The sequence below is a fragment of the Colossoma macropomum genome, unplaced genomic scaffold, assembly GCF_904425465.1.
Source record: "Colossoma macropomum unplaced genomic scaffold, Colossoma_macropomum, whole genome shotgun sequence".
Classification (NCBI taxonomy): domain Eukaryota; kingdom Metazoa; phylum Chordata; class Actinopteri; order Characiformes; family Serrasalmidae; genus Colossoma; species Colossoma macropomum.
The window spans coordinates 11473666-11486786 of record NW_023494808.1 but is presented as its reverse complement, the minus strand read 5'-3'; the positions used below and the strand labels follow the sequence as shown (position 1 = coordinate 11486786).

The 13121-nt window shown below is 38.8% G+C and overlaps 1 protein-coding gene across 4 annotated transcripts in view; it reads left to right on the top strand.

Moving 5' to 3' along the window:
- The window catches only part of usp34 (ubiquitin specific peptidase 34), a 100593-nt gene that overhangs the window by 84206 nt on the left and 3266 nt on the right, over positions 1–13121 (top strand). For all 4 annotated transcript variants that reach the window (XM_036557417.1, XM_036557418.1, XM_036557416.1 and 1 more), the window contains 16 exons: positions 178–282; positions 470–617; positions 1298–1428; positions 2317–2490; positions 2706–3035; positions 4005–4162; positions 4350–4428; positions 4576–4702; positions 4985–5092; positions 6194–6298; positions 7056–7180; positions 8548–8671; positions 9370–9449; positions 10944–11084; positions 11738–11884; positions 12111–12258. In XM_036557417.1, the coding sequence (XP_036413310.1) occupies positions 178–282; positions 470–617; positions 1298–1428; positions 2317–2490; positions 2706–3035; positions 4005–4162; positions 4350–4428; positions 4576–4702; positions 4985–5092; positions 6194–6298; positions 7056–7180; positions 8548–8671; positions 9370–9449; positions 10944–11084; positions 11738–11884; positions 12111–12258 (2230 nt within the window). The remainder of the gene's footprint in view (positions 1–177; positions 283–469; positions 618–1297; positions 1429–2316; positions 2491–2705; positions 3036–4004; positions 4163–4349; positions 4429–4575; positions 4703–4984; positions 5093–6193; positions 6299–7055; positions 7181–8547; positions 8672–9369; positions 9450–10943; positions 11085–11737; positions 11885–12110; positions 12259–13121) is intronic.

The window sequence follows — 13121 nt, the reverse complement described above, 5'->3', positions numbered from 1 at the left end:
GTGTTAGTCTTTGACTTTGGACATTTTAAATACAGCGAATTCAAAACAGTCTGTTTTTGCTGCTTGATTTCCATATATGGGCTGTATAGGAGTGATTAGCAGAGTGGGTTAAGGTCATTTGGGGCACATTTGTTGGAGGCCTTTAATGACAAATCCTTTTAATTATTTGTGTATTAGGCAGCGAATCCTTTCTTCAAGCTGTTGACCATGCTGATGGAGTTTGCGGCGGGTCCACCTGGAATGCCCTCGTTTGCCTCCTACATACTGCAGAGGATCTGGGAGGTAAAACAAATTAAAAACAGTAAATGCCTTTTCTATTGGTAGTAATTAGTTAATTGAATGGTAAGATCCCTCTCTGTTTCTATTGTGTTTAATCACTGTCTCCCTCTAAACCCTCTCTCTCTCTCTCTCTCTCTCTCTCTCTCTCTCTCTCTCTCTCTCTCTCTCTCTCTCTCTCTCTCTCCTGCAGGTGATAGAGTATAACCCGTCTCAATGTCTGGACTGGCTGGCTGTTCAGACTCCCCGTAATAAACTGGCTCACAGCTGGGTTTTGCAGAACATGGAGAACTGGGTGGAGAGATTTCTGCTGGCGCACAACTACCCCCGCGTCCGCACCTGTAAATACATAAACAAGCATATATACATACATTTCTGCATGTGTACAGGGGCACTGGGAGGAGGGAACAAATTTCTGCTAAACACAAAGTGAAATTTAAAATATCGACAGATCCTGGGTTAGGAGACTGTACTTCATGACAGCATAATGTCCTCCTGTAACAGAATGAACCCTTTGACTAACATGCAGAATTACTTTCTTTTTTGTTCATTAGTTTATTTTTTTTCTTGATCTTTTCTACAACAGACCATTTGTGAAATAAAGTGGTGAACAGGATAATCAGATTTATATAATCAGATGTATAGTATAGCAGTTATATTGCAACATACTGCGATTCCTTTATGCTAAGTAACAGATTGAAACATGAGTGAGTCAGTGATATGCCATATTTAAAGTCTGCCATTATTTTGACCATAATTTAATTTTGTTGGATTGCATGAATAACTTGGCACATCAGAATACCCACAGAAACACTCATGTGGAACTGTGATTGGTCAGGATGGTCCATAAACACGCTGATTGGTTAGAGGGCTCATTTATGTGTTGCAGTTTTTTACAAAATCAGTACAGAGTATTGTTAATAGCAAACAACAGTAAATCGGGCATGCGTAAGAACATGCTTGCATGCAAAAAAGAGGCATACATGATGTACTCTACTGTCCCTCTCTCTCTTTCACACAGCGGCAGCGTATCTCCTGGTCTCCCTGATTCCCAGTAACTCTTTCCGGCAGATGTTCCGCTCCACTCGTTCCCTCCACATCCCTACGAGGGACCTCCCCCTCAGTCCTGACACCACTGTCGTCCTGCATCAGGTGTGCTCTAACGCTGCTTTCGTTTAGTGTTTGATCTGCCTCCTGAGCCGTTACAGACACTTATCCACTCTCAAATCTGAACTGTACATCTAAGAAGTGAGATCTGAAATGATCATTTTGTGGCTGATATACTGATTTTAAGGGGCCAAGAATTTCCAGGAACTGATAATATCTGTCAATGTCATTTTATACTTAGGTTTTAAGATCTTAATGTTATACTTAAGTAGTTTTTAGTTAAACAGTGCTTTACTGACTGATATGACTGTCAGTTCTCAGTTATCACATATACTGAGGGGCACATTGCACATGCTTTCGTTCAGATTGCTTCATCCTAGCGAGAGTTATTACAGAATATTCAGGGCCTCTTTCGAGTGAATTTCACTGTATAATATAAATATTGTAGTACTGGGGCTGGAGCTACCCAGAATTGGTTCTTTGTCTTATTTTTCATTAATTCTCTTCATGAAAAGTTTTATTTTGTGTTATTCTACTAGTTAAAGAAGTTTGCATACAGTGTACTGGTTTTTGTTCTTTATGTTGTACAATCATACAAGGAGCAACTCACATTGAGTTCTTCAGTAGCACAGCTGTTTTTGTTCCCTATCGCCAAGAGATGGCAAGTTCTAATCAATAGATATTTCATGGATTATTGATGTTGCCCGTTCTGATAGCTAAACACTATTGCCAAACTTTGCAAACAGCAGTGATATTTGCTCTGCGGTACATCTAATTTAAGAAAATTGAACCGGTTCCACGCTGCGGAGGAAGTGTGGCAAAATCACTGTTTGTAAAACTCAAATGATTAGTATTAAAAAATAAATGTGATAGTTTGTTATTGTGTAATAGTGCAGACCTCCTTAATGTTGGTGTTGTAATCTTCCTCCCCAGGTGTATAACCTCCTGCTGGGCCTGCTGGGCCGGGCTAAGCTTTATGTGGATGTGGCAGTTCATGGCACCACCAAACTGGTTCAGTACTTCAGTTTCATGACCTACTGCCTGATCTCCAAGACAGAGAAGCTGATGTTCTCTGGATACTTCATGGACCTCTGGAACCTCTTTCAGGTAGGGAGTGGGAGAGGCACAGAGTAATCACTACAAAGCTGTGTAAAAAATACCGGGCTTCAGATTTTTAATGGAAAAGACACAGTTTAATGTGACTTCTTCTTCCCCTTCCTTCCCAATCCATGCATCTTTTTCTGTCTCTGTTTGTTCCCATGTGCCCCCCTTTCCCTCCACATCGATCTGTCCCTTACTCCTCCTTTCATCTCTCCCTCCAGCCCAAACTCTCAGAGCCAGCAATTGCCACCAATCACAACAAGCAGGCGCTGCTGTCGTTCTGGTACAATGTTTGCGTGGACTGCAGTGAGAATGTGCGGCTGATTGTGCAGAATCCCGTGGTGACCAAAAACATCGCCTTCAACTATATCCTGGCTGACCATGACGATCAGGAAGTGGTTTTGTTTAACCGGGGGATGCTGCCGGCCTATTATGGAATCCTGCGCATGTGCTGTGAGCAGTCGGCCGCTTTCACCCGCCAGCTGGCCTCGCACCAGAACATCCAGTGGGCCTTCAAGAACCTTACACCGCACGCCAGCCAGTACCCGGGGGTACATACATACACACACACAATTGTTTTCACACAGTGTTTGGACGTGGTGTCTCACATGCCCCATACATATTCTACATATGTAAGCGATAATATGCCCCTCACTGTCAGAACAAAACTTCCTATTTCCAAAATGATTTGATCTTTCGGGAGAGAAAAACATTCTTAGCTTTTAGTGGATGTTATTGTAACAGGATTTTTTTCCAAATCATTTTAGCTGATTTTTATTGGTCTGTTCGTCAGTAAAATTGAACAGAATGCAAAACGGTAGCTTAAAATTCGAAATTATGCAAAAAAAGTAAAAACTATAAAAATGCAGATATATATATATATATATATATATATATATATATATATATATATATATATATATATATATATATATATATATATAAATCTGCATTTTTATAGTTTCATTTATATATATATATTTTTATATATATTTATATATATATTATATATAATTTTCTTACTCTGTAATTGAAGTCAATGCAACAAGATTTTTAAGTTATTTTAGGTAGTTTTTTATTGGTCATCATGACATTTTAATATGTTGCACAGGGTAACTGGATTTTTAAATTATACAAAAAAGTGAAAACGGAACATACAAGTGTTTCGCTTTCAGTAAAAGTATCTAAGTAGCTGTATGTAAAATGTCCCATATGTATTATATGTAAGAACCTGTATGTAATATTTCCCATGTGTATTATATGTTTGTAAGTGTATATATGTACTGAGAATTTAAGCCTAATCCTAAACCCAATCTTGACCCCAAAGAAATAGTTTTGCCCTTATAGTTAAAACTAACATGGAGCTTTTTAAAATGATTGTTTAGAGGGCTTCTTTGCTACTAACAGCTTTCAGTATTTCAAAGACTAGTACAGTTAACATATTGTGCAGCCTTAGTACATATACAGAGATTTCATACAAAAGTGTAAACACATCTCTCTCTCTCTCTTGCTGTTTCCAGGCAGTGGAGGAGTTATTTAACCTGATGCAGCTATTTGTGGCTCAAAGGCCGGACATGAGGGAGGAAGAGCTGGAAGACATTAAACAGTTTAAAAAGACCACAATCAGCTGCTACTTACGCTGCCTGGACGGTCGTTCCTGCTGGACTACGCTTATCAGGTAGTCTCTCAACAGCCTCTCAACATTTTGTATTTTTTCATAAAAGCTTGCTGCTGAGAAAAATAACTTTGTAAAATATAAATTTCCTAAACTTTTGCACAGTGCTGTGTCTGTTTGAGCACATGCTTAAGTAACACTGGTTTAGGATATTTTTATGAAGAATATTTCTTTGTTCTCGCTCTCTCAGTGCCTTCCGTGTGTTATTGGAGAATGATGAGGACAGGTTGTTGGTGGTCTTTAACAGAGGACTCATCTTAATGACTGAGGTAACTGTTCCACACTTTCTGGTTATGCAGTTTTTTTCTTAACTTTTTTAGCTTCCTGTCATACTGCAGGCAATATTCCTTATGGATGTCACTCTCACCTTTGTTCCTTTCTTTCTTTGTTTTTCTACTCTCTCACACTCTTTTCAGTCGTTTAATACCCTGCACATGATGTATCATGAGGCCACAGCCTGTCATGTGACTGGTGACTTAGTGGAGCTGCTGTCCATTTTCCTCTCAGTGTTAAAGGCAACAAGACCCTACCTACAGCGCAAAGGTACTACATTACCCACAATGCACCCTACATGCACTAAAAAGTTAACACATTACTCGCTACATTGCCCACCAGAAACCCCCACATACACTACAGTAATTCTGTATCACCCATAATGCCCACTATTACTAGATATTGTGTTTAATGTGTAGTTACACTGTAATAACTCGTTCTGTTTTCCAGTAGTCGTAATAGTTACATGATATTCTGAATTATAATTTCTCTCTCTCTCTCTCTCTCTCTCTCTCTCTCTCTCTCTCTCTCTCTCTCTCTCTCTCTCTCTAGATGTAAAACAGGCTTTGATTCAGTGGCAGGAGAGGATTGATTTTGCACATAAACTGCTGACTCTGCTCAACTCTTACAGTCCTCCAGAACTACGCAACGCCTGCCTCGGTAAAACTCACACATCGTCATCTTCTCCAAATCAACAAAGTCCACGATCTGTAAACCGCACACACACACAGTTTGTGTGTGTGACTATTACAAAAGCTTTAAAAGCTTCTGATCTTTCAATGAGCTGTTTTTATTTGAAGATTTTCTTTTAAGATTATCATCTAAAACAAGGGAGTCAAACTCAACCACTTAAAAGGCTACATTAAAAAATCTCAACAAATTTGTGGGCCAGCTGTGTTTTTATTTATTTTTACTTAACAGTTTGCCATGACTGGAACTGGACGTTGTTTGTTCAAAATATGCCAAAACTACAACAGCAAAAAACAGGCGCTGAATACATGAATAATTCAAAAATCATTTTAAATAAAAACAAATTGTTTCATGTAAAATAACAGATTACGTTAGCTGATAACCGTTAAATGTCCCCAGTGTACAGTAGGTTTTTTTAAAACTGCTCATTCACTTGAACTAGTCCTTGAACTACACCTGGCATCTTTTATTTTTTTTGTTTTTTTTTAAAGTGCTGTCCCATAGATCATTGTTGGGGAGGGGGTGGGAGCACACGCTTCGTTGCAGTGCATGCCTGGAACTGTAGTGCAGCTCATGGTGAAAAAGGGTAATAATAGTGCCTCGGGCCTGACTTGACCCAGGGGCCTTGCGTTTGACACATGGGATCTAAAAGTAGTCTGTCATTCTGAAGCTACTTAGTTACTTCTGCTGAAGTGTAAACAGCATCATTCAGAGTGGATTGATGTGAAATGGTTCACTGTAGAGAACTTTACTGGCTGATTCTTTACAGTGGTGCTCATAGGAACCAGGGGTCACAATGTCTACAACATGAATGTAGCCATTTTATTTACTAGCCCAACCTCCGGTGAACCTTGACGTGTCTTCTGAGTTTTATATGTAACATTGATAATGAAAAAATAGTGGTAAGTCTGAATAAATACAATTTCTTATTTCTAGATTCTAGATTGCCCATAATGTGTGATGCATTATGGGTGATGTAGTACCTTTGTCAGCTTACTGAGTCAGTATTGTTGCATGTGTGTGTGGCATGTAGAGTAACGACCCTGTCTTCCTCTTTCTCCTCTTCCTCAGACGTGCTGAAGGAGCTGGTGCTGCTGAGTCCACACGATTTCCTGCACACACTCGTACCCTTCCTGCAACACAACCACTGCACATATCACCATAGCAACATCCCCAGTAAGTCTCTAACACACCGGCACCACAGCAGCATCCCTAAGCATTGTTGATTATTATTTGATTAATGGATTAATTAAACCATTATTACCTTTACAAAAAAGCAAGGAAATCTGTTTTCACCCAAATTTGGTTAGGTCCTTTGAACTTGAGGTTTAAAACACTGCAAAGTGAGGATTGTTTTTTTTTCCACATATCACTGAGATTTTATGCAGCTCACTAAATGGGAAAAGGTGAAAACTTAAGGCTGAAATTCACGAAACACTTTTAATGCAAGTGACCATATATGTTTGTGCATCATATCCATTTTCTCTGGCTTGAGCACTGAGTGTAGTGAGCTCATGAACACGCAGTTCACACTGTGCTGTTAGGATTATTTTCCACTTAAAACTCAATGTTGTTGATCATAGAGGCTGTAATTAAAATTACACTCTTTAAAGTTGCAATTTTGGTATAAAAATGATTAATCTCAGCCGTAAATGTAGAGCATTGTTTTTATATTGTTTTTAAGTAAATGTGCTGCTTTTTTATATTTAGCATCAAGAACTAATCATTGCAGCCTCAACTGTTACAGCTATTAAGTATTACATATGTAATTACACTGTAATAGTAATTATTAAAATGTAATTACGCTCTAATAATTCTATTTAAAATTCTACACTCTCTCTCCTCCTCCTCCTCTCGCTCTCTCTCTCTCTCTCTCTCTCTCTCTCTCTCTCTCTCTCTCTCTCTCTCTCTCTCTCTCTCTCTCTCTCTGTAGTGTCGTTTGGCCCCTATTTGCCCTGTAGAGAGAACATCAAGCTGATGGGGGGTAAGAACAATATTCGGCCTCCCCGACCTGAACTTAACATGTGCCTCCTGCCTTCAATGGTGGAAACCAGCAAGGTAAGTGTGCATGAGTGCTTGACTTGGTGTGTATCAGTGTGACCCTTTCTCATTGGCCACTTTATTAGAAACACCTTTGAAGAGAGCACTTTGTAGATTTACCGTTCCTGACTGTAGACCATCTATTAGACACACCTACCTTGTAGCTTCTTCTGGTGTACAGTTTTAGACTGTAGTTCATTGAGGCACAATTCCTCTAGCTCTTTATCAGTGGTCAGTTTCTGACCACAGAACTGCTCTTTTGGGTGGAGGTCCACTCAACCAAACAGTGACATGTGTAAATACTCCAGAAATACCACTGGCACCAGCACCATAGGAGTTGGTGGTGTGGCAAAAATATAGCATCACAATAGGACAAATGAGCATTACGTCACAACAAAGGACTTACTTCTGGGTGGACAACGCTGGTGACGCTGCTTTGGTACAACGGGATTGTGTACGAATACTGATATTTATAGGTATTTAACCAAGGTATTGGCAGAAAAACAGAACGTTTCCAGTGACTGTGTGATAAAACAGCTAAATTCTGATACAGTTTGTGTACCTCTGCATATTTATTATTGAATATTGGCAAATCATATGCTCCTGATGTCGTTGTTGTTGATGTTGGCAAACCAGCTACTAGAGCTGTTGTGTTAAAACTGCAAGTTGGCCGTTAAATTTTATTTTAAACTGATCTTCTGATTATAACTTCATGATTACCAGCCACACATTTTCATTGCCGTGTTTAATGAAAAACTTTATAAGTAGCCTTTATTTTATCTGCTATGACGGTGCTAATTGCTGTTATATTAGTGCCAAACTAATGATGCATTTGCTTTCAGTCACTGGGTTTCATATTACTTTTAGCAGCTCTACCAGCTTTTAAAAGCTAGAAAACAGGAAAAACTTAAACCTGAACCGCTGTGTTCTTGGGTACATGCGTTACCTTTTCTAATCCTGTTTCCTGGCTGTAGATGGGAATCATGAGACTACCTGTAATGCTCAGTCATTTTAGTGAGCTCATTCACTGCACTGCTTTTTCTGTTTAAGGTGGAACAGAAAATGTGAACAAAAAGCTGCACTGATGTATGTTTTGGCCATAATGCTCTACTAGTAAGTGGTGGTACTGTGGTGGTCCCATTCCACTGATTAAAGGGGCTGAGAAATGCAACAGATGAGTTAAGTCAGCAACTGTAAACCTACTAAGTGTACTTATATAGTGCTTTCTGATAAAATGACCAATGAGTGTAGATGGAAGGCACCTAGTAACTGAAAGCTCTATGTTGGAGCTTAAACTGGACATGAAGTTTCTCAAAAGACTGTAGAAGTAACAGTTAATTATAATTAGAAAGTAAAGTCTCTCTCCCTTTCTTTCTCTCTCTCAGGGTAAAGATGAGGTGTATGACAGGATGTTAATGGACTACTTCCTCTCCTATCATCAGTTCATCCACCTGCTGTGCAGAGTGGCCATCAACTGTGAGAAGTTTACGGAGACACTGGTCAAACTCAGTAAGGCTTTACTCATGAATCATATGGGCTGTTAGTGTTCAGTGTGGGCACGAGTGCATGTTCTCTTTTATTCTGTATCTGTGCACAGGTGTGTCTGTGTTCTGTGTTTTTAAGTATTTAGACCAAAAAATATAAAAATATAAAAAAAATATACAACCTCAATTCCAAAAAAGTTGGGACGCTGTGTAAAATATAAATAAAAGTAAAAAAAAACAGAATGCAATGATTTGCAAGTCTCATAGATGTGTTGCTGCCATCAAGTTCTAAGGGAGTTAATATTTTTCATGAAATGGTAAAATGTCTCACTTTCAACATCTGCTATGTGTTCTGTGTTCTATTGTGAATAAAATATGGGTCTATTAGATTTGCAAATCATTGTATTCAGTTTTTATTTACATTTATTTATGTTTTACACAGCGTCCCAACTTTTTTGGAATTGGGGTTGCATTTAGACACTTCAAGCATTGAACTACTGGTAAACTTTAATGAGATTTTTTGAGGTCCCTGTAGGTCTAATGTATTAAACCAAGGTATTGGGCAAACTCTCATGTATGTACATACAATTGAGTGGCAAACCTACCTCTGACACTGTAGACGCAAAAATAGTATTGTTAGTCAAGACTGCTCACATCGCAACAGTAATATAGCCGAATCACCCAAACTGAACTGCGTGTGTGTTCTCTGTTACCTGTGTACAGGTGTGTTGATGGCGTATGAAGGTTTGCCGCTGCACCTTGCTTTGTTTCCCAAACTCTGGACAGAGCTGAGTCAGTCTCAGGTAAGAGAGCTTAGTCCTGCCACACACACACTGTTCTTACTAGGACTTACGATATGGCCAAAAAATGTGATGTGTGATGAAGGTGTTGGACTCCACAATGACAATATGAGAAGCAAAACAAATATTATTAAAATAACGGACTAGATGTGCCACAGCCACAAGGTTTTTTTGCACAGAAACAGAAATGTAACCTTTCTCGCCAACAGCAAAAAATATGTAAGCACCATTCACAGTTTTACAGGCTAGTCTATCAGGATAGAGTAGTTTTTGAGCCATGCAAGTTGGTATTTTGTAACCGGCTGTTTAGCCTAATTGGTCCGTGTGAGAGAGCAGGTTCAGATGCTGTGCAGGGAACATCTTGTTGGTTTTCTGACTGTACACTTATATCTCTTTGGAGCTGTGCATGTGAGGTAATTTGACCCATTCTGTCATTGCGGCCCTTAACAGTGTGTTTATCACGGAAACTCGTAGTGCAATAATGATAAAAATGCAATTTCTTGTTGAGCCCTAATTCCCACTATACATGTGAAGGCTTACACTGACTCTTATGATAGTACAAAAGTCCTTTTCTTAGCCCAGTGCTGGCAACAAAATCCTCTTATTCAGGTAACAGTGTGCGAGATAATGTTGGTCAGCATATAAGGTAGATTAGGGTAGGCTTTCCACAAAGTAACTACACACATAGCGATCATAATAATGACGGCAACAAATTTTCTTCTGGTAATTTTGAGACGGTTCCTAAAGCTGAATTGGAAATAGGAGCAAACACAGTGAGTTAAAGCTTGTTGGAAAAAAAAAATCAGTTCAGAAGTCGTGGTTATATTTTACTGTCATCTTTAATTTGGCCACAAAACTCTAAGTAATCTAGTGATGGTCACTAAGCTTGAGGTCTTTTGTCCAAGACTGTTTCGTCTGATGTCGGATTGGACGAGAGCCGATAACATGACAGTTTTTTTCTGACATATGAAGCTGCTTTATCTGATGCTGTGTTCTGAGGATGTCCTAAAACATACTATAGGCTGCTTTTTTTGTACAGGCAGGATGATGTATTTATTGTGCTTTGGAAAAGCAGAACATTTAAGCCACACTGGGCTACAGCTTTAAAATATTATTGAATAAAATGAAATGTGTATGAATAAAATATTACTGCGTTACAATTTTATTTATTTTACTGCATTTACAACTCAATTGAGATAAATGTTATATTTCTCTGTAATGGTATTCGAGGTGGGTTTAGTCCCAATTTCTACATTTAATAAATGTTTGTGTTGGCACTGGCATGAAAACTATCAGCCCACAGTTCCAGTATCACTGCAACCCTAATAAAAAGTTTAATGACATTCGTGTGTGGGGAAAATTAGTGTCTTGCCATGATTTGCATGATATAAATTAATAAATGAACAATCCCTCTCCTCTCTTTCTTTCTGTCTTTCTCTCTCTCTCTTTTGCTCTTTCTTTTTCTTTCTCTCTCTCTCTTTCTTTCTATGTGTACAGTCCACGCTGGCTAAGACGTGTGTGAAGCTGCTGTGTGAGGACCCTGCATTTGGAGAATATATTAAATGTATTCTGATGGATGAACGAACCTTCCTCAACAATAATATAGCTTATTCCTTCCTCACCTGCTTCTTACACAAGGTAAGGCGGTGGCACCTGTGCCATTTTAGGATTTTCAAGTTTATTTGTCATTTGCACAACGTCATGACATTCATGCGTTGAAATACTTGTGGTGAGGCTCAGATAATCACTCTACAGAAAGTTAACAAGTAAAAATAAAAATAAAGAAAAAACTGAAATATATTAAATATACACAAAATATAGAGACAGGAGGGACCTATGTAAGGGAAAGAATCCTCTCTGCTATGTACAAATATATTTATATTAAACAAGGAATAATCTGTGAAGAATATATACATTTTAAAGTGAGTTAAATGACTCAGTGTTGTTATTTGAAATGACTTTTAGTGTTATTGTCCATAGCAGCAATATGATATTATTATTATTATTATTATTATTATTATTATTATTATTATTATTATTATAACAATAATAATGCTGAAAAAGTGACTGAGTGAAATGGTAACTGGGGAAGGACCCACAGCATCACAGCTTGGTCAGAAGCCTGACAGCCTGTGGGTAGAAACTGTTCATTAACCGGGTTGTTCAAGCCTGAATGCTGCAGAATCTCCTGCCTGATGGCAGAATGGTGAACAGGCTGTGTGCTGGGTGACGCTGTGGGAAAGGTTTATTTCCAGTTTTTGTTGTTCTTAAACAAGTGCTTGTGTCTGTAGGTCCAACCGCAGGTGCTGTCTGGGCCGAGCTGTGCTAACCTCATCAGCGTTCTGGTCACTAACCTACTGAACGAGTACCACTCCCTCCAGCCTGAACCGGCCAATCAGAGTGCAGAGATCAGCAAGACCAGCAGCCTGCTTAACGCAGTCAGTAACACATACTCTGTCTGTTCGTCTCTCTCTCTCTCTCTCTCTCTCTCTCTCTCTCTGTCTCTCTCTGTCTCTCTCTCTCAGTGCAGTCTGTAACACACACCTCTGTCTCCTTTACAGCAGTTTTATCTGTCTTCCATAAATTCATAATTATCTCACTTTGTAATACATTGTTCCTGTCAATTTCTCACCACAGTGTGTGTGTGTGTGTGTGTTTGTACAGGATTTGCGCGCGCTGGTGCTGATGTTGTCCATACACACTCCTCAGCAGTTGGACCCGGCGCTTGGCCCCGCCCTGCAGGAGCTGCTGAGTAAATGTAGAGCGTGTTTACAGCACCGCTCCACACACACACTGGACACCAAAGCCAAAGGTGCATACAGCCTCTCTCCTATCCATGTGTTTGTGTGACTGAAAATCAGTTCGACAAGTGATTTTCTCCGTTTATGGTGGAATAAAACAGTATAACCCATATCACCCCCTACGCTTCCTGAAGTATATTGTATTCTGTCAGAATGACCGTCTGTATCATATGAACGTTATAAAGCTTTAAAGACTGTTGTCTTAAGTAAACAACACATCAGCAATGAAACAGTTACCGCTGACATTGATATTTCTTTCTGAGTCAGTGCTGTCCACTAATGATGGTCAGTTAATCATTGCTACCAGACACCTTGAGTCTGGTGTCAAAGGTTTCAGGTGACGGGAAATTCAAACTGGAATTGGAACTGAGTCAGTTACTGATTTTCTAAAGGGACATACTTTTATGGTTATGTTTAAATTCCCACCTTAATATCACTCGTCGGGGGATTTTATTAAGAGTCATCTTCAGAAATGTGTAAAAATAGGTGTTCATTTTTGGACAGTTCATGCCTCCAGGATGAGAACTACTACCTTTTAAAACCGCAAGATTTCGGGACGCTTGATATTTAAGTTCTGTTTAAAAAATAATATATGAAAATTCTAATATATCTGACAAAAAACATGGAGAAAATTCTAATTTAATTACATTTTTGAGCTCATTTGACAGCCCTTATTTAGTGGCATGTACCTCTCGTGTCTTTTCCCTTTTAGTCTCATACCACTCAGTGCCTGCTATCATGTAAATACAACACATCTGTCTCATTTGCTATGTTAATATGCAAATAGATATACTTTATTTCTCCCTTTATACTTTAACTTATGTCTATTTTTATTTCTATTATTTATTTTCTGCATAGTAAATGTAAGTTCATT